We start from the raw sequence: 21,587 nt of genomic DNA on the forward strand, positions 1-21,587 counted from the left end.
GTCACCCTGGAGTCCCCCAGCTGGGAGGAGGCCTTGACTTTGTTGCTGGTGCCAGCCGGTCCTCAGGTTTGCCCAGGACAGAGGGGTTTTGTTTTCTGGGATGCGGGACTTTCAGGGCTAAAACCAGGAAAGTCCCAGGCAAATCAGAAAGTTTGGGCACTGTATGTTGGCCAGGCTGGTCTTGAACTCCTGACCTCAGCTGATCCGTCCACCTTGGCCTCCCAAAGTGCTGGGATTATAGGCATCAGCCACAGTGCCAGCACTTTTTTCTTTTAAACTATGACTCTCACATGATTTTCACTTCCACAGGTGGGGGTCCTCTGAGATAGTTTGTGTGTTATCTCCACAGGGTGATAGGCTGTGTTCTGGAAGGATGTTCAGGACTTGAATTTCAGTTTTCAGTCACTCTCACTGGATTCCCAAACCAGACTAGTTTGGGACAAGAGATTACAAAACACTCCTTAGAAACACTAACTCATCTCAACTAAAACAGAGTGAATGAACCTGGTATGCTAAAGGGTTAATAATGACAAAATGAAAAATATAAAATAACACAAAATAATGAGGCAATCTCAATGGAATGGGCACATGTCTCTGTGTGCCTCATTTTATGCAATGTAGGTATTTCAAAGAAGTTGTGTGTGAAATCAATTTCTGTGATCTGAATACTCTAAACAGGCCAAAGAAGCCTTCTTATTTAAAGAAATTCTGTAAGCAAATCTTTTTAACTGAAAAAGTAAGGAAACTCCTGTCTCAGAAATCATTTAGTATATTTTGCTTAAAGTGAGGCACACTTGTATTAAACTAAGGAAAAAAATCAGTGAATCACATTCTACTGTTTACATTATGTATAATTTCCAATGAGATAAGATAATGAAAAGTGAAAAAAAAAAAAAAAAAAAAAGAAAGTTTGGTCACTGTATGAGAGTGTGCTGGGCCCGTAAGATGCCCCTGTTTGAAGGAGACAGGCTCACAGGCAATCACAGCAAAGCAGGTGAGTCTAGGCTAAGGGGATCACACAGGAGAGGGGGGGGAAGGCTTCCTGGTACAGGTGCACCTAGGCTGAGTCTTAAAAGGAGGATGTGAGCCTTCAGAGAAAAAAAAAAACCATTATAAATAGACATAGGAGCAGGAAGCACATGAGGCAGAGACTTCAGGCCTCCCAGGATCTGTGCGAGACTTTTAGGCCCTGCAGACCTCAATGATGCAGATTCTCAGGCCGGCCTGTGCCTCCTCCCCTGGGGTTGCACCCCCCCTTTCTGGAGCCCACACAGGCTGCCAATTTCTTACACACTGTCCTGGCTGGCTGGCAGCTTTTGATGTGCACTCAGGGAACTGGGCAGGGTAATCCTGGGAGGGGTGGTGAGCCTGAAACCATGAGGGAAAACTGCCTTCATGGGGGCAAAGGTGGGGAGTGGGGCAAACAGTGGTGTTGGGAAGTTCCCAGAGCCTGAATTTGGAGACCTTGATCCACTGCAGAAATCTCTGTCTAAGGAGTGGAATTCTACCCACCCTCCCGCCCCCACATTACATAGTGATGTAGGGAGTGGTGGACACATAAGTAAAAGAAGTCATCTCTCGACTATTCCCAAGGACTTGGACACCATTTGTATTTATTTGTACATCCTGTTTTGGGGCAAAATGTCCTGATACAGACAACCTTGGCTGCATGATCAACTTCTAGAATTCTAGGCCAAAAAGTCCTATCTGATAAGATCCAGGCGCGTTACTCTTGGGTGGCCATCAAGCTCCCATCTTCTTGATTGCAACCCAGAGATTTATCATTAGACTCCCCAGCCCTGGAACACGTTAAAGGTCAAACCTTGTCCTCAAAAAGGATCTGAGTTCTCCTTGTGATGACTGATAAGGCAATAAGGTGGTGTCTCAAAGTGTGCTTGGGCCCGTTTGTATCACAACTTCCTGAGCAGCTCACTACAAGCACTGTTCCAGGCCATGTTCTAGAAATACTGAATCATAAGCGCTGGGGGGTGGGGCCCAGGAATCAACATTTTGAACAACCACCTTAACAGATTATTCTGCTTAATGTGAAAATTCTCTCTTGAGGGCAGTTGCTATTTATTTTAATAAAATACAAGTTTTATGTCAAGGAAATTCATCTCCACTGTAAAATGTTCAGGATCCATCTAACACAGTATTTCTCAGCCTCAGTATGAGTGAAATTTCAGACCAGATAATGCTTTGTCAGGTGCATTACAGAATGTTGACCAGCATCCCTGGCCTCGAGATGCCAGTAGCATCCTGCAGTCATGACAAACAAAAATTTAAAAAAAAATGTTGCTAGACATCATCCAATGTCCCCAGAGGGAAAAATCTGCTCCCTCTAACAAAAGGGGCTTCCTCCTAAAATCTGACCTCAGTCCAGCATAAGGAATATGCCTCCCCGTTCTTGGAATGACCTCCACCAGGCTCTGCCCACACTGACCCCGGCCCTCCTCACCAATCTCCAGCTGCACATGCGCTGAAGCCAGTTCCCACCCTCACTCCAGCTGGGTTTCCTGGCTCCCTTCCCATCGCCCACCCTCCCACCTCACCACTCTCTTTTCCTGCCCCATTGCCTAAATGCCCCACCATCCGGCCCCACAGGACTATGGAAGAACAACACAGCCCACCCGCGTACGTGGGGTGCTGACGGGGCTCCAAGGAAATGGCCTCCGGGGAAGAATTCTCCTTTTGTAAAAATGGGACCTTTATTTTTGTTTTGATTATAAAGTGAACATGGTCATGGCTGAAAATCTGTCAAGCACAGAAAAGTATAAAGTAAAGGTCGCTCAAAATTCCAGCTGATACTGACATCTAGGAGGTGTCCCACTTTGGCTCTTATTGATCCCTGGTGTGCGGACAGGGGTCCCCAGGTAGACAGAACCCCTGACCAAGGACAACAGGAGGCATTTGCTCTTCCAGGGAAAGCATCTGTTTTATTCGGATCTGGGTGGCTCAGGGCCTCCAGGCAGCCAGTTTTGCAGGAGATTCAGCACCTAGTGTCTTCCTGCCTCATGCTCCCAAGAACCTGCTCCTGCAGGTGGAACATCAGAACTCGTCCTTGATGTCAAAATGGGGCTGGTCTTCAGGCTTGAAGTCCAGGTTAGGGCTGCCATCCTCATTGAGAATTCTCCGGGCAGTGTAGCCGACGATGGGGTATTTGGCTTTGTACACTTTGGTGAAGACCTCATCCAGGGCCTCCAGTTCCTTGGCCGTGAGACCAGTCTTGGGGAGAAAAGCCCAAGAAAGACAGGAGATGGGGTAAGTGGATAGTGTTTGGCACTGGCCTTTCTCCATCCCTGCCTTGCCTCCCACATCCCTAATGCAAGAGAAAAGATATCTCAACAAACCAAATACTGGACAAATGGCTTAAGAGACACTCCTGTGTGTGGGGGGGTGGGAGGGTACAACATACGGGGGGCAATGCTTCATCACACTTTGTGGTTTGACTGATGGCAGGGATGAAAGACTCCAGAGAGCACGCTGGGGTGGGGCAGGGCGTGCCCTATTGCATCTGCATCCCCTTCCTCCCCGTGATTAATCCTCCCTCTCTCTACACTCCTCCCATTAAACATTTGGCACCTTCCCCTTTCTTAAGTTCTTCATTCATTTTTGCAATATTGTTACATTCATTTTGTTATGAGTTTGGCTCATCTCAATTTGTCGCAATGTCAGTTTGATGTTGAGCACAGTTAGAGGAAATTCCAGCCTTACTGTTGGGATTATTTAGACCTTGAATAGGTTTAAAAAAAAATTTTTTTTTTTTTGAGATGGAGTCTCACTCTGTTGCCCAGGCTGGAGCACAGTGGCACGATCTCAACTCACTGTAACCTCTGCCTCCTGGATTCGAGCGATTCTCCTGCCTCAGCCTCCCAAGTAGCTGGGATTATAGGCATGCACCACCACACTCAACTAATTTTTGTATTTTTAGTAGAGACGGGGTTTCTCTATGTTGGCCTCGCTAGTCTCAAACTCCTGACCTCAGGTGATCCACCTGCCTTGACCTTCCAAAGTGCTGGGATTATAGGCGTGATCCACCACTCCTGGCCTAAAAAATGTTTTAATGCTATCTTCTCCTTCACAGAAATAGGAGCATAGAGGGAGACCTTTCTTCCCAACCCAGTTCATCCACAAAGCTACCAAGCATGGCCTGGGGAATGGGTCTCTGAGACTAATAGCAAGGCTGTAAGGGGCTGAGGGGATGGGGTGGCAGGTACAGACCATAAGGAGCATTAGGTTGCCAAAGCAGGTTGGGGCCAAATTGTGATGATCACTGAGTTGGATCACAAGTTCAAAAGAGTTTGGACTTGACTCTAGGCAACAGGCAGCCATGGAAGGTTTCTGAGTCGAGGTGACATGGTAGGATAATCTATTTCAAGAAAACACCTGGCCACCACACCAAGCAGACTGAAGGGTAAGTAAGCCAGTTAGGAAGCCTTGCTCCTGCCCAGAAGCAAAAAAGAGAAAAAGGCATGGACAAGGAGGTAGAGCATTTTACAAAGGCTTATAATCTGGCTCACAGTGTCATGGGTGAGGTCTGCAGGATCCAAGGACATCTTGGCTACTCCTCTAGTGGAGTCCTTCCCCGTCAAGGCATTGTAGGGAGCTCCTCGTCCATAAAACTCTGTAGTGGGAAGGAAGGAAGAGATGTGAGCACGGGTTTACATGCAGAGTAACCAGGAGCCTGCAAGTGGTGGCACTCCCAAGGCCCCCACCCAATCCTAAAAAAGGCTCCAGGCTCACGGAGAGGCCAAACAATGGCGACACAAAGTCCAGTAAGCCACCCCAGCCATCAGGTTGGATTCCACTCACTCTAAATGTGAAGTAAGTCACACATGCAGGCTGAGCAAGGGATTTTCAGAAAATACAAAATGAGAATAGTCCCCCTACAACCTCTTTTTTTTTTTTTTTTTTGACAGGGTCTCACTCTTGCCCAGGCTGGAGTGCAGTGGCATGATCTTGGCTCACTGCAATCTCCACCTCCCGGGTTCAAGCGATTCTCCCACCTCAGCCTCTAGAGTAGCTGGGACTACAGGCATGCACCACCATGCCCAGCTAATTTTTGTATTTTTTTTTTTTCGAAGTTATGGGGTTTCACCATGTTGCCCAGGCTAGTCTTGAACTCCTGAGCTCACATGATCCGCCCACCTTGGCCTCCTAAAGCGCTGGGATTACAAGCATGAGCCACCGTGCCTGACCCCCCTCTCACTCTTTTTTTTCACCTAAGTGTTAATACTGAGAAAATAGTCTCTTAAAAATATTAGAAATGCAGGCTGGGTGCGGTGACTCACGCCTGTAATCCCAGCACTCTGAGAAGCCAAGATGGGTGGATCATTCAAGGTCAGGAGTTCAAGATCAGCCTGGCCAACATGGTGAAACCCCATCTCTACTAAAAATACAAAAAATTAGCTGGGCGTGGTGGCGTGCACCTGTAATTCCAGTTACTCAGGAGGCTGAGGCGGGAGAATCATTTGAACCCGGCAGGTGGAGAAGGTCGCATCACTGCACTCTAACCTGGGCAACAAAGCGAGACTCTGTCTCCAAAAAAAAAAAATTGAAGATGCAAACAAGAAAAATGTTCCCTCTTCTTAAATGTTGGTGGAAGCCAAATCTATTTCCATTCAGCAGTGTTTGTTACCAAATAATAGATGAACCAATACAAAACTACCTCCAAGATATCATTAGTAGTTACATTAAATGGCACTAAAATGTTCCGTAATGTTCTATAATGCCAACTCTTTACTAAAGAACACTTCTCTCATTGCTTCAACTAGGGTAAATCATCAAGTTTGAATTTAATTCTACAGGCAATGGAAAGCCACGGAAGGCTTTTGAGTAGAAGCATGTCATTATCGGGGGAAAAAAACCCCTGCTGAAGCAAAACACTGACAAACATTAACTCAATCTGCTCATTTAAAATGGAAGGAAGGCCAGGCGTGGTGGCTCACTCCTGTAATACTAGCACTTTGGGAGGCCAAAGCGGGTGGATCACAAGGTCAGGAGTTCAAGACCAGCCTCGCCAAGATGGTGAAACCCCGTCTCTACTAAAAATACAAAAAAATTAGCCGGAGGTGGTGGTGGTGACTGTAATCCCAGCTACTTGGGAGGCTGAGGCAGAGAATTGCTTGAACCCAGAAGGCGGAGGTTGCAGTGAGCCAAGATCATGCCACCGCACTCCAGCCTGGGTGACAGAGTGAAACTCCGTCTCAAAAAATAAAATAAAATAAAATAAAATGGAATGAAAAGGACTTGCCTAATATTCCCTCCCTTTCCTCACACCTCCAAGTGCTCCTCACTCTGGCTTCTGTGCTCCCTGGAAATGAAGATTCAAAATGCCACACCACTTACCCTTTCCGGAGGTGACATCAAACACCACTCCCTTCACTGCCAAGTAGATGGGCTGATCTTCCTAGAAAGCAGGGAGAAGCTGTGAAGAGGAAGGGAAGAGCCGGCTCTTCCAGTGCAACTTAGTAAAATCTTCTCCCATCACAAGCTGGGCAAAGAGCAGGGGGTCAAGTCCCAACGGCCTTCTGTTAAGGCTGGTCCTTGGCGAGCTTGCCACCTGCCTGGGCAGCGTCATGCCCACACACAGAAATTTGGAAAAGTCAAAAAGTCTCATGACAAGAATGTGGCAATTCTCTCCTTTATAGAGAATATCAGGGGCCAGGCACAGTGACTTACGCCTGTAATCCCAGCACTGTGGGGGGCCAAGGCGGGCGGATCACCTGAGGTCAGGAGTTTAAGACCAGCCTGGCCAATATGTCGAAACCCTATCTCTACTAAAAATACAAAAATTAGCCAGGCATGGTGGCACATGCCTGTAATCCCAGCTGCTCGGGAGTCTGAGGCTGGAGAATCACTTGAACCCTGGAGGCAGAGGTCATAGTGAACCAAGATCATGCCACTGCACTCCAGCCTGAGCGACACAGTGAGACTCCGTCTCCAAAAAAAGAAAATCAGGAACAGAAGCAACTTCATGGAGATGAAAATTCAAATGAATAGTAAATGATGAATTACTTACCAGTCCAAATTTCCTTTCGTCTTCATCAATAGACATACATGGATGTAACTGATATGAGCAATCTATTTTATATTTTGCTTCTTACAGGTAACATTCATTCCTTCATATAAACATTTCCACCAAAATGACTGTCATTTAAACAGCTCCATGGGGCCCCATCTTTTTTTTTTTTTTTTTTTTTGATACAGAGTTTCGCTCTTATTGCCCAGGCTGGAGTCCAATGGTGCAATGTCAGCTCACTGCAACCTCCGCCTTCCGGGTTCAAGTGATTCTCCTGACTCAGCCTCCTGAGTAGTTGGGATTACAAGCACCCGCCACCACGCCCAGCTAATTTTTTGTCTTTTTAGTAGAGACAGGGTTTCACCATGTTGGCCAGGTTGGTCTCGAACTCCTGACCTCAGGTGATCCACCCACGTAGGCCTCCCAAAGTGCTGGGATTACTGGCGTGAGCCACCATGCCCGGCCAAGGGCCCCATCTTATATTAGTGATCTTGTGTACCTATTTGTTTAGCTAGCTTTCTATTTTGGGTATTTGGGTGGTTTCCAATCCTTAGAACTATAAATGGCAGCATTATGAATACATGTTTCTATCAACTACTTTCTAATTTGGTGACTTATTTCATTGAGGTCTTTATTTAAAAATTTCTCTCCACCCAGTGAATGCATAGGAAAGTACCCTATTTCAATATATAGAATTCCTGGGCCTAAGTATATGAAAACTTAATCACTGTTTATATTTTATTAGTTTGTCCTATAACAACATTTATAGTGCTAGAGATATGTAAGCAATGCTGTTTTCCCACCGTTCTACTAAAAATGGGCTTTAGACTTTTTTTGGCTCTATTAGCAGGCATAAAATGTTACCTCGGAATTTCCCCACCAAGAGAGAATTACACAAAAAAGGATGGCATGACTTTTCTAACTTCCATCAAGTTGGGCTCAGGCTGGGACGATGGGTACAGTCCCAAGACACCCAAGACCAGATCTCTCCTTTGTCTCGGTGCCATCAGAGGTGCAGGAGCATCAGCCAGGTGGCTCACAGCCCAGGCGAGGGTGGGAGTCGCTGCTGGGTCCATAGGAATCTCAGGCTCTGCAAGCACCTGCCGCTTGGCCTTCTCTTTGGGGTGGGCCTTAGTGTTCTTGCGCTTGTGGAGCTTATGGTGAAGGGTTTTCATGACCCCATTTAAAGGACAGAGGAGCTACTGAGGCTCAGAGAAGCTAAGCAACTTGCCCAAGGAAACACACCTCACTGCCTCATAACCACTCGGGCCTGCTTCTCTACCTGTCATATGAGGGTAACGCCCACTTGCCTCGGGAATGCTGAGGAAAAGAGCGTATGTAACACCTAGCAGGCACGACACAGGAGCTCAGTAGAGGGCTGCCTTTTATTACTCCAAACCGGCTCCTAAAGACAGGCCCTAGAGGACTGCCATTGACTCTGTAGACACTTGCTCCACCTCATCTAACAACGGTCATTTGAAACGGCCTGGATTTCCAAGCCAGCAGACAGCATTTTTCTTTGTGATGATTTACTGCCTTTCCTTTACCAGGACTCCTTATTCCTCAGTTTTGATTATTTATCAAGTGGGATTATGTATTTACATCAATTTTAAAAATATATTATAGCTATCAATTAACCCCAATATTTTGTCATATCTTCCATTCTGTGGCTTTTTCCTTGATACTTCTTTTCTTTTTCCTTTTTTCTTTTTTTTTTTTTTTTCTGAGACAGAGTCTTACTCTGTCACCCAGACTGGAGTGCAACGGCACAATCTCAGCTCACTGCAACCTCCGCCTCCCCAGTTCGAGCGATTCTCCTGCCTCAGTCTCCTGAGTAGCTGGGATTACAGGCACACGCCACCATGCCCAGCTAATTTTTGTATTTTTAGCAGAGACAGGGTTTCACCATGTTGGCCAGGCTGGTCTCAAACTCCTGACCTCAAGTGATCTGCCCGCCTCGGCCTCCCAAAGGGCTGGGATTACAGGCATAAGCCACCACGCCCAGCCGACACTTATTTTCTATGGGCAAACAGCCATGTAAATATAATATTCACATACATAAGATAAACAAAAACACGCATCTTATCACTAACACTCTTTTCTTTTTTGGGCGGAGGGGGGACGGAGTCTAGCTCAGTTGCCCAGGCTGGAGTGCTGTGGCACAATCTCGGCTCACTGCAACCTCCGCCTCCCAGGTTCAAGCTATTCTCCTGCCTCAGCCTCCAGGGTAGCTGGGATTACAGACGTGTGTCACCACGCCTGGCTAATTTTTTTTTTTTTTTGTATATTTAGTAGAGACAGGTTTCACCATGTTGGCCAGGCTGGTCTAGAACTCCTGACCTCAGGTAATCCGCCTACCTTGACCTCTCAATGTGTTGGGATTATAGGCATGAGCCACCGTGCCCGGCCAACAATCTTTTTTTTTTATGAGAGAGTTTCAATCTTGTTGCCCAGGCTGGAGTGCAATGTCACGATCTTGGCTCATCGCAACCTCCGCCTCCCAGGTTCAAGCGATTCTCCTGCCTCAGTATCCCGAGTAGCTGGGATTACAGACGTGTGCCACCATGCCTGGCTAACTTTTTTTTTTTTTTTTTTTTGTATTTTTAGTAGAGATGGGGTTTCTCCATGTTGGTTAGGCTGGTCTTGAACTCCCAACGTGAGGTGATCTACCCGCCTTGGCCTTCCAAAGTGCTGGGATTACAGGTGTGAGCCACTGTGCCCAGCAATCTCCTCTTTTTAACAGTAAAATTTTTATCTCCTCCTTAAACTACTTACTTGAAGGTGTAAGTGCTAAGAGGAAGTCATATTATAGGGGAAGACAAGAATGTTTAGCGTTTTTGAGGCCTCAGAGTGACATAGATACCTCATACGCCATGCAGAGGAACAGTCTTATCAGTAAACAGAGCGTGCTGTGGTGGTGAGTTCTGACCCAGTGTAGATGGACATCCATGGATAGCACAGCCTCCAGGCACAGACTCTCAGGCCTGGGAAATGACAACTGAGAAGGTGGAGGGTGGGTGGAAGGCTAGGGAGTATAAATGCAGACACAGGAATGGAAGTGACACAGAAACAGCCAGGCACAGTGGCTCCCAGCACTTTGGGAGGCTGAGGTGGGCAGATGACTTGAGGTCAGGAGTTTGAGACCAGCCTGGCCAACATGGTGAAAACCTATCTCTACTAAAAATACAAAAATTAACCGGGTGTGGTGGCAGGTGCCTGTAATCCCAGCTACTGGGGAGGCTAAGGCAGAATTGCTTGAACCCGGGAGGCTTAGGTTGCAGTGAGCCAAGATCACACTACTGCACTCCAGCCTTGATGACAGAGCAAGACTCCGTCTCCAAAAAAAAAAAAAAACAAAACAAACACACACACAGACACACACACACAAAACAAAACAAAATCAGCCACTGCACTCCAATCTGGGTGACAGAGCGAGACTTTGTCTCAAAAACTAAACTAAATCGGCCGGGCGCGGTGGCTCATGCTTGTAATCCCAGCACTTTGGGAGGCCGAGGCAGGCGGATCACGAGGTCAGGAGATGGAGACTACGGTGAAACCCTGTCTCTACTAAAAATACAAAAAATTAGCCGGGCGTGGTGGCGGGCGCCTGCAGTCCCAGCTACTCGGAGAGGCTGAGGCACGAGAATGGCGTGAACCCGGGAGGCGGAGCTTGCAGTGAGCCGAGACTGCGCCACTGCACTCCAGCCTGGGCGACAGAGCGAGACTCCGTCTCAAAAAAAAAAAAAAAAAAAAAACTAAGCTAAAATAAAATAACCTTGTGAGACAGTTATTACTATACCCATTTTGTAGGTGAAGAAACTGAGGCTTAGAGTTTACATAACCTGTCAACAGTTTCTCTGCTGGTAAATAAAAAGTCAGGATTCAGACTCATACCTGTCTGATTCTAAGCCTTTGCCCTTCCTAGGGCAATTCTTCCTTATTGAAAACTTGAATGCCAATCTCTGGCCTGCAGTTTGTAGACAGTGAAACCCTGCTATCTTAACAGGTGTGTGACAAGGCAAAAGCTACCGGTGAACATGTGCAAGCAAGATCTCCACCTATCAGGGCAATTTTGACAAGAGTTGAAGAAAACAAGCGCCAAAGAAAGGCACTCTGCAACACACTACCTTTTTTTTCCCTATTTTCATTTTTGTTCAACACACTCACTCTATAACCTGTTATCTACATAAGAGGTCCTCAAAATCACCTCTTCTATACAACCCTTACTAGAATTACTGGGAGAATGGAGTTTTAAAGAAGCACCAAGGAGATGCCGTCCAGATTTTTTTTCTTTTTTAAAATAGAGACAAGGTCTCACTCTGTTGCCCAGGCTGGTCTCAAACTCCTGGGCTTCAGCGATCTTCCCAGCTCCGCCTCCCAAACTGCTGGGACTACAGGCGTGAGCCACCACACCCCGCCCAGATTTTCAGCAAGCATTCGAAGAGGACTAATGTATACCAAAGATTTTTCTATTCCCATATGTGAATGATTTAGGGAGCCATGCTATGGATCACTCTGAGGCCCTACAATGCCTAAAAGGAAAGAACTGGCTCTTGGTGCAGTAGATCCAGAACACAGTGTGGTTCTGTGAAAGACACCAGCAGCCAGGACACCCATGCTTCACGGATTTCCCATCTGAAGCTGCCACTGGAGAAACTACGCAAATCCCTGCGTGGGTGTCTGAGCTCTCTCACCTTGAACCACACAGTGGGATGTGTGACTGACAGAGGCGGGTCTGCCTTGGCTCTCATCCAAGAAAGAAGGTTTTATATAGAGTAGAAGCAAGTCACTCATTGCTAGATGTTTCAGAAAGACTTGTTACACAGGTCCACAATCCCACAGCAGAAACTCTTGGGGGTCAGACATGTTTTCAATATAAGAATATGTCAGATTTTAGAAAGGTGTTATGGGGAACATACCATATATTATGCAATACCTCTAGGGAGGTCCAAGACAACACCCATAATCAAATATGTTAGTATTTCTCCAGTGAAACATGAACATTCACAGTAAATGGGATAAAGACTAACGTAGACTCATAGCAGCTCCAACAAGGTTCTGTCATCAAGTGATTTCAGATCAAGTTGGGTTTTGCTGTCAAATGACTTGTGAAAAACAAAAACGTCTAGGTTTCAGAGCTTATTAGATTTCTGTAGTGCATGAAAGGACCATGGACCTGTTATAATGCCTCTTGCTTGTATCTTTAATAAGGTAGTAAAAATAATAGTAGCTAACATCGTAAGACTTATGGTGCTAAGCCCTATTCCAGGCCTATGCTAAGCCTGTGCACACCACCATCTCATTTAATGCAGGCATTCACAAAACACCTGCTTAGGGTAGGAACTCTTTTTTTTTTTTTTTTTTTTTTGGTAGAGGTGAGGTCTTTCTATGTTGCCCAGGCTGGTCTCAAACTCCTGGCTTCAAGCAATCCTCCTGCCTTGACCTCCCAAAGTGAGTGCTGGGATTACAGGTGTGAGCCACCACACTCAGCCAAGTAGGAACTCTTATTATAACCACTGTGATGATTTATTTTATGTATCAATTTGCATAGGTTACTGTACCCAGTTATTCAATCAAATACTCACCTAGATATTGCTGTGCAGGTATTTAGAAGTGTTTAACATCTACAATCAATTGGCTTTATATAAGGAGATTATCCCAGATGATCTGGGTGGGCCTAATCTCACAGTTGAAAGACCTTAACAAGGCCGGGTACAGTGACTTATGCCTGTAATCCCAGCACTTTGGAAGGCTGAGGCGGGTGGATCACGAGGTCAGGAGTCCAAGACCACTGTGGCCAAGATGGTGAAACCCTGTCTCTACTAAAAATACCAAAAATAGCTGGGCGTGGTGGTGGGTGCCTGTAATCCCAGCTACTTGGGAGGCTGAGGTAGAGAACTGCTTGAACATGGGAGGCGGAGGTTGCAGTGAGCTGAGATCACAACACTGCACTCCAGCCTGGGAAACAGAGCAAGACTCCATCTCAAAAAAACAAAACAAAACAAAACAAAACAAAAAAACAAAAACCCGTGGGCCACAAGCATCTGCTCCTGCCTGAGGACTTCCAGCCTGCCCCTTCTGATAGCCTGCTCTATGTATTTCCAACTTGCCCAGCCAGCCCCCGCGATCGTGTAAACCAATCCTTATGATAAACCATTTCTCTATCTATATATAGTTGACCCTTGAACAACACAGGTTTGAACTGCATGGGTCCACTTATATGTGGGTTTTCTTCCACCTCTGCCATCCCTGAGAGAGCAACACCAACCACTCCTCTTCCTTCTCAGGATGCAGACCTTTATAATGATCCACTTTCACTTAATAATAAGTATATTTTCTCTTCTTTATGATTTTCTTAGTAACATTTTCTTTTCTCCAGCTTACGTTACTATAAGAATTCAGTATATAATACGTATACAAAATATGTGGTAATCGACTATGTTCTTGGGTCTTGTGGTCAACAGTAGGCTATTAGTAATTAAGTTTTGAGCCAGTCATGGAGGCTCACACCTGTATTCCCAGCACTTTGGGAAACTGAGGTGGAAGAGTTGCTTGAGCCCAGGAGTTCGACACCAGCCTGGGCAACACAGGAAGACCCCATCTCTACAGAAAATTAAAAATAGCCAGGTGTGGTGGTGCATACCTGTAATGCCAGTAACTGGGGAGGCTGAGGTAAAGGACTGCTTGAACCCAGGAGGAGGCTGTAGTGAACTGTGTTCCTGCCACTGCACTCCAGGCTTAGCAATAGAGTGAGACCCTGTCTCAAAAAAAAAAAGAAAAGAAAAAAGAAAAAAAATGTAGTTTTGGGGGTAGTCAAAAGTTATACATGGCTGGGTGCACACCTGTAATACTAGCCGCTTGGGAGGCTGCGGCAGGAGGATCACTTGGGCCCAGGAGTGCCAGGCTGTAGTGCATCATGACTGCCTGTGAAAAGCCACTACTCACTCCATTCTGGGCAACATAGCAAGACCCTGCCTCTAAAACAAAAGAAAGTTATACACAGATTTTTGACTGCATGGGGGTCGGTACCCCGAACTCCTGTGTTGCTCAAGGATCAACTGTATAGATATAGATATCCAAATGGTTCTGTTCCCTGGTGAAACCTTGACTAATCCAAGTATCTTACAGATGAACAAAGTAGAGACTTAGAGAGGTTTAGTAATTTGCCCCAAATCACACAGCAGAACAGGGACTCAAAACCAGGTATGATCCAATGTATTATACAAATTGTGACACTTCTGAGTGAAAGGGTGTTAATAATTATCTCTGGATAACAGGCATAGACCAGAACAATCTAGGTCAAACAACAGCGCAGCACAGCTTGAACCCACTGCACTCAACTACCTCTCTCTTCCCTCACTCTCCTCCTCTCTCTGGCTCCTTCCTTCCACCTACAGAGATCCTCGGGCTCCACTCCCAAAACAATTGTTTCCTACCGCTGTTTCCATCTCAAGGTCCTCTCTCTGTTTCTCTCAGTTAAATTTCAATCTATAACATCAACATCAAAAAACCAAGGGTCTTTTCTCAGTCCTCATCTGGCTTCTCTTGCTGTAACCTCAGTGGTGAACTCTCTCTTTCCTTAGATTTTGTGCCAGCGGTCCCAAAGATCATTGGGTCAGTTGGAGAGTCCCTAGAAGGAAGACTCCAAGAACTCAGCATATAGTTCTACTCACAGCTGGGAAGGAAAACCACAGAGGGAGAATCTAGGGGAATCTATGTGCAGGTTTCCTATGCTCTCTCCCTCCTGTGAGGAAGAGCACACTCTTCCCCCAGCAACAAAACTTGACAGTATGTGCCATTCTTCTGGCAGAACATTCCTCTGCTGGAGATGCCCTTTAGACTCAGCACCCAAGGTTTTCACTGGGGGCTGGTCACATAGGGCACCCTCTGCCTAGCATATACAGTGTTCAATACTAACCACACCATCTGTATATACAGCCTAGGCAAGTGAGTCCACCCTTATTGGGTAGGGAAGGGTGAGAAATCCAGACACCAGACAAGTCCCACCCTTGCAAGCAGGCTTTTCTAAGGAGAGCAGGCCTGCCATGTTAACTCTTTTCTGCACAGATGCCTGGACTCTGAACCATCTGGTTCCCTCTGCTACCGGCAAAAAGGCATCCCTTAACATCCTCACATCCCAGCCATGTCTCCCTCCCTTGGTGTCCTCACTGACTCATGGTTCTAAACGGCCCCTTCACAAATGATGCCCAAACTGGCATCACTGCCTAAGGGCCAGGTTCCTGACCCCCATGCAATCCTAGTCCATATAAGGCCAATTAACTCAGGAATTAGGGAGATCAGGCCGGAAGGTTTTGAAAAACGTCAGGCCCCTTCCTGCTCTACCACTAACAGGTGGCAGGCCTCAGTTTCCTTATGTGTAAAAGCAGGAGATGGGTTCCTGCCGGCTCTGAAATACAATGGTACTATGACCTCCCCCCAATGCCGTTCCCCCGCTCCGCATCTAAGGACCATCAGCCCCCTGGTGGTCCTTGTTGTGCGGCGGCAAGATGCTGCCGCACGACACAGCCACCGCACCAGTCCCAACCAACCCAGGTGGACAGGTGGTTGTGAGTTTTCTGGACGCCTCTAGACTACTGACGTGTGGGTGTGTGTGTGGGGGGGGTCTCTATTGACGTGCGTGTGGGGGCGTGTGGGGGTCTCTTAACCTCCAGTCCACCCTCTGCGCTCGCTTCCAGCTTTGGCTGAGCCCCAGGGGTACATGACCTAAAAGTGGGTTTGAGGAGTCCGATGCAGAGGCCTCGGATACAGGGGCAGGAAAAGGAAGTGCAGGCAAAGGCTGGCTTATCCCAGGACCTGTCTCAATTCCCACCTAACCCAGGGAGCAGGCTCTGCTTCCCTCCCTCCGTCCCCCGCCACTCCCCAGTATGCGTGGGCACAGTAAACGCCTCGGCCGATGCTAACATGAAAACCAAAAAGTTCTGAGGTCTGTACGCAGATCATCAACGAAAAGGCGGCCAGAGGGGAAATCTCCCGGGGACCGAGGGGGAAGTTCAGGGTGGGGTGTGCGGGCAAAGCGGGGCGCTCCGACTGTTGAGGACTCGCCCTAACCCCTCGGCCATCCATCTGGGCCTAGAGAGAGGAGGCCCCCCGCCGGCCCAGGGCGCCCGCCGCGGGCTGCGCGTCCCCCAGAGCTTCCTGGGCCGCCAGCGCCTCCTGGGTCCCCGCTGGGCTCGCCGCAGACCGGACGCGACCCCGGGTCCCTCGGCCCGCGCCGCCCCGCCTACCTCCTCCCCGCCATAGCGGGCCAGCTCCTCCTCGGTGAAAAGCCGTACTGGGGGCCCCCGCTCGGCAGGGCGCGGCGTCTGCCCGGCCCGGGCTGTCGGCAGCCCCGGGGCCAGCGCCAGGACCAGGGCCAGCGCTGCCAGCCGCCGCGGCGCGGGGACCGCCATGCTGAGCGCGCAGCGCAAGGCACGGCAGGCCAGGGCGGCGGGGCCCTAGCACGCCCGCCCCGCGCCCCGGAGTCCCGCCCCGCGCCCAGAGCCTCCCCGAGGGCGGGGAACCGAGAACCCCCGCCCTCCGCGCGCCTCCTGCGCCCCGGGGTGGGGCTGGCCGGGCTACTCGGGCCGCGCAGCTGGAACCTGGAAACTAGGATTGGAATCCTGAACTCCTAAATCCAAACTACAGACTGGAAGTTACCAAAAAATATCACAGTAGTTCCTCGATCAGGTGGAAAGATGACAGAGCCCGACATACCAGGACCTAGAAAGGTATATTTCTAAAATAAGACCCCAACTGTCTTAATTTGCTTTTATTTTTGGCTGATTTTTTTTCTTCCTAGTTGTGTTTAAGTTACTGGTTCCCAAGGAGATTTTTGCAAAGGGTAGGGTGCTGTCACCGATATGCCCTGAAATAGTAATAGCTGACATTTGTGCCAAACTTTGCTCATTACATTATGCAACAAATATTTTTTGAGTACCTCCATGTACCAGGTCACTGGGGACTCATCGCTGAACAAGACAGATCCATGCCCACGTGAAGCTTACATTGTGTGTGCAGGTAGACAATAAGATGCTAAGTAGTATGTTAGATGGTGGTAAATACTAGGGAGAAAAAGCGAGGCAAAGAGATAGGGAGCACTGGGATGGACATTTTATTTTATTTTATTTTATTGTTATGTATTTATTTATTTTTGAGACGGAGTCTGTCGCCTAGGCTGGAGTGCAGTGGCGCCATCTCGGCCCACTGCAACCTTCACCTTCCGGGTTCAAGTGATTCTCCTGCCTCAGCCTCCAGAGTAGTTGGGATTACAAGCACCCACCACCACGCCTAGCTAATTTTTTTTTTTTTAATTTTTAGTCGAGATGGGGTTTCACTATATGCTGGCCAGGCTGGCCTCGAACTCCTGACCTCAAGTGAACCATCCACCTCATCCTCCCAAAGTGCTGGGATTATAGGTGTGAGGAAAGGTGCCCGCTTTTGGGATGGTCATTTTAAATAGACAGGTTAGGGAAGGCCTCACTGAGAACATGGTATTTGCATTAAAATCTACAGGAGGCGAAGGAGGGGGTCTAGAGGGAAGAGCACTGTGGTCAAAGGATCAGGCGCATAAATGTGGAGGAATGAGGATGCCCGGCTTGCTGGAGGATCAAGCGAAGGTAAGACGGGTAGGTGACGTCAGGAAGGAAGGGGGTAAGGGAGTGAGGGTGGATCTTGGGGGCTTCACAGGTTATTTTCAAGACTGGCTTTTACTCTGAGTAAATGGAGTAGAGGAATTAACAGAAAAGGGGTCTCATTCCAGACCCAAGAGCAGGTTCTTAGACGTCCGCGGCAAAGAATCAGGGCAAGTCGCAGCGTATAGTAGTCAAAATAGTTTATTAGAAACTACTCCATTTCTAATAATAGTACTACTCTATTTCTGAGTAGTATCGTTGCTTGTAAGTAGTACTAAGCAAGTATTGCTTATATAGGAGCACCCCTGCCTTCAATGTAATGCTTGCTTTTATAGGGCTAAAACTATTATACTTTATTACAAAAGCCTATGATCAGCTTGTTACAGACTATTACTATTGTTATTCTCTTGTGTAACTATTGATTTCAGGGAGAATTTATGGGTGTACTGTTATCTTTAAAGTGAAACTCATTTTTAAACTAAGAATGCCTTTTTCCATTATCTCATTTCCTCAACCATAAACATCTTGTGAAGAGTGCCTATCTTCCTGGGAAAGTCACCTAGCAGGTTTGGCTTTATCTGACCTTTATTCAAGATGGAGTCACTCTGGTTAGGACACTTCAGACATAATTCCCTCCTCCTTTTTACAAGGAGAACTTTAATCCTAAGGGGTGCAGGGGGACGGAGATCCATCTTCAGTAACTTCTTCAAGCTGAACAGAAGCAATGATATTCCTGCCTAACCATTAGGATCCCTTTGCCTAAAGTAGAGAGCTAGCCAGTCAGAAAGCATCTGTATAGTGAGAACCAATCATACATAATTCTAAGTCCCAGAAAAAGGTGAAATCTAGAAAATTAATGTGTTAAATTTAAAGAAGCATTGAGTAAGCTTAACTTTTATTCCTACATAAAAAGTACAATGCAGTATATTCCACAGCACAAAACAGAATGAATAGAATTATCCCAAGCATGCTAAACAAAAAAAGTTTCCCGAGGACTAGGCAGTTGTTAGAACCAAGCTGATATGGGGTCAACTGACAGCGTGTCAATGGCAGAGATGTGGGTGTCTAAGTCTTTTGTGGCCTGAGTAATATTATGTGAATAGTCTGGAATGTATGCATAACATTCTGTTTTGATTATAGCATAAGTTCTCCTTTTGAGCTGTTGTTAACATGTCCAGAGCCATAGTTTCACAAGGCTATCTGTCTAATTTGAGATGTTTCTTCAGTCAAGAGGGTAAGGGATAGCGTGTATTATTGAAAACTGCAGCTGTGTTTAGCTACGGCTTTGGCTTGAAGCTCAATGTCAATTGTGACTGCCTGTGGGGAGAAGATAGTGTCAGGCCTCTGAGCTGAAGCTCAGCCATTGTAACCCCTGTGACCTGCACATATAAGTCCAGATGGCCTGCAGGAGCCAAGAAGTCTGGAGCAGCCAAAAAAAACAAAAAAGAAGTGAAACAAAAGAAGCTCCTGCCTTAACTGATTGACCAGCCTTACTACGTTCCACCATTAAGACTTGTTCCTGCCCTGCCCCAACTGATCAATCGACCTTGTGACATTCTTCTTCTGGACAATGAATCTTATGATCTCCCCACCATGGACCTTGTGACCCCCTCCTCTGCTGACAATAGATAACCACCTCTAACTGTAACATTCTGCTGCCTATCTCAGTCCTATAAAGCTGCCCCTCTCCTATCTCCCTTCGTTGACTCTCTTTTCGGACTCAGCCCACTTGCACCCAAGTGAATAAACAGCCTTGTTCCTCGCACAAAGCCTGTTTAGGTGGTCTTTTATATGGACACGTGTGACAGATAGCCAATGGGTAAAACAACCAAGAAGACTGCTTTTGTCACTTATGACGAGCTTTTACAGTTTCCCAGTTAGATGGGAGAGATTATAATCTAGTGAGGATACATCCTGGAAGATGAGGATGACCCTATGTACATCTTCCAGTCCAATTATAAGGCATATATGGCCAGCCATGTGACCCACATGCCCATAACCAACCCCAAGGAGAAATACAAGCACCTAGCCATAAAGACTCATTTTGCCATCCCATCCACATTTGGCTGGTTACAAGAAGGATGCAATTATAGTGTTGGGGTAGTAACCATTCCATGTTACAGGTTTCAGTGTGGTGATCACTGCTATTGTCTTTCAAAGCATAGGGGCACTCTGCCTAATACCTGAACTTAGACAGCTGTCATCCATTCATCATGTACAGTATAACCTTATGTCAGAGTGGAGTTTAATTTTCTGATCAAACGAAAAAGAGGCTTGTTTCACGGTGGGAAGGGAAATGGCTGGGCCCTGTGTTTCTATAGTAGAAGGGAAAAAGGGTGGTCCATTTACCCCAATCATAATAATTTCCCCATATGCTCATAGTGGCTGGCAGGATGTGCCAGGGCAGCCTGAGGTGGAGGAGGCATTAGTTCCGTGCATACCCAGCAATTAGTGTTGTTGTGTAGGCAGGCTAAAGTTTGTGCCCATTTGGTAAAGAGATTGCTTCTTAGCTGGTTCCAATACATGCGCAGAATTAAGCGTTAATCCAAATCTTTAAGTTATTCATCCTTCTTGTTTCTTCTGAGCAGGCGCCAGAGATCAGTGGTTGGTACACAGGAATAAGTGAGATCAGTCTCCTAAGTTCCAGCAGCCTGTGGGACTTCATAAGAAATGGGTTTAATTCGAGATAAATGAACCCAGCTGCTTATTCCTTGAAGTTTAATTGCAGTTGGGGTACTAAGGAGTACTTGGTAGGGTACTTTGTACAAGTACTTTGGGGAAAGCTGATCTAATGGAGACCCTTCCTTCCAAGTTTTTAATAGAACCCAGTTTCCTGGCTGGATTATAACATTTTCTTCCTTAGTGGAGGGAGGAAGTCTCTGATTTCCATATTCAAGAAGAGCTTTTTGCACCTGACCTAAGTTAATAACGTAGTTCTGTAATTTGAAAGTATCTATATCTACTAGGAAATCTGCAGTTAAGAAAGGACTTCCATACATTATTTTGAAAGAGCTGAGCTGCAAGTTTCCCTTAGGGGCAGCCAAAACTAGCAACAAGGCCACAGGCAATAGAGACAAATAGGTTTCTGATGTTTCCTGGCATAACTTGGCAAGAGTCCTCTTTGAAGTTTGACCTTTTCTACTTTTCCTGCAAACTGTGGCCTCCATGCTGAATAAAGGCGATACCGAATTCCTAGAGCCAGTGATATATTTTGAGTTCTTGTTGCTGTGAAAAATGAGCCATTGTCACTCTGTAAGCTTTTAGGCAGCCCAAACTTAGGGATTATTTCCTTTAATAAAAATTTAGAAATGTCAGTTGTCTTTTCAGACCAGGTAGGAAAGCTTCAATCCAACAAGTAAAGGTATCAATGAATACTAATAAATATTTGAATCCTTCCCATGGGGGTATTTGAGTGTAGTCTATTTGCCAGTCTTCACCTGGGTATGTTCCCCTATGCTGAACAGGCTTTACTAAAGGAGGAGGTAAAGGTTGATTATTTGGGTTATTTTGGACACATAGTTCACAGGCCCAAGTCTCTTGTTTTGCTGTTTTAAGAAGGGTTTTTCCTATAAAAAGACAAGACATCAATTGAAATAGGGAATCTCTTCCCAAATGAGTGGAGTCATGCACATGTTTAACTACTTTGCATTGATCAGCCTTTGGTACATATAGCTTGTCATTTTCGTCAATTAGCCATCTGGAAGTGTTTAAAGTTAATCCAGGGGTTTTAGCTCATTCCTATTCTCCTTTAGTATACTGTGGCTTTATCATCACCAGGGCAGTGGGTACCAACACGCCCACAAAGTTGACTGGCTCCCTTAATGCAGCTAGCTGCCTTGGGTATAGCCCCTGCAAAAGAATTTCCTTTTATTATAGTGGAGTCTCCCTTCTGATGCCCCCTGCAGTGACTCACAGCAACTTCCTTTGATAGCAGG

General features: G+C 46.6%; 1 protein-coding gene and 1 long non-coding RNA gene across 2 annotated transcripts; one reads left to right on the forward strand and one right to left on the reverse strand.

The window, feature by feature from the left end:
- Positions 1 to 2,689: 2,689 nt before the first annotated feature.
- NENF (neudesin neurotrophic factor) lies at positions 2,690 to 16,524 on the reverse strand. Its single transcript, XM_003273050.3, has 4 exons — positions 16,267 to 16,524; positions 6,349 to 6,409; positions 4,521 to 4,624; positions 2,690 to 3,225 (listed from the first exon to the last, which is right to left on the reverse strand). The coding sequence occupies exons 1-4, from the start codon at positions 16,429 to 16,431 to the stop codon at positions 3,049 to 3,051; spliced, it is 507 nt and encodes a 168-aa protein (XP_003273098.2). The 5' UTR covers positions 16,432 to 16,524; the 3' UTR covers positions 2,690 to 3,048.
- Positions 16,516 to 19,417, forward strand: LOC115835158. The gene is made up of 3 exons (XR_004030106.1): positions 16,516 to 16,749; positions 17,534 to 17,637; positions 18,186 to 19,417. It is a non-coding gene; the product is annotated as an uncharacterized LOC115835158 (long non-coding RNA).
- Positions 19,418 to 21,587: the final 2,170 nt, after the last annotated feature.

Source organism: Nomascus leucogenys, chromosome 5 (assembly GCF_006542625.1).
Source record: "Nomascus leucogenys isolate Asia chromosome 5, Asia_NLE_v1, whole genome shotgun sequence".
Lineage (NCBI taxonomy): Eukaryota > Metazoa > Chordata > Mammalia > Primates > Hylobatidae > Nomascus > Nomascus leucogenys.

Bases quoted from the DNA above. Each gene is read 5' to 3' on its own strand.
- NENF (XM_003273050.3), bottom strand. From the start codon at position 16,431: ATGGCGGTCCCCGCGCCGCGGCGGCTGGCAGCGCTGGCCCTGGTCCTG. The intron at 4,625-6,348 runs GTAAGTGGTGTG...TTCCCACTACAG, and splicing joins TGATGTCACCTCCGGAAAGG to AGTTTTATGGACGAGGAGCT. The intron at 3,226-4,520 runs GTGAGCCAGATT...TTTCTCCCCAAG, and splicing joins CAGACCTCACCCATGACACT to ACTGGTCTCACGGCCAAGGA.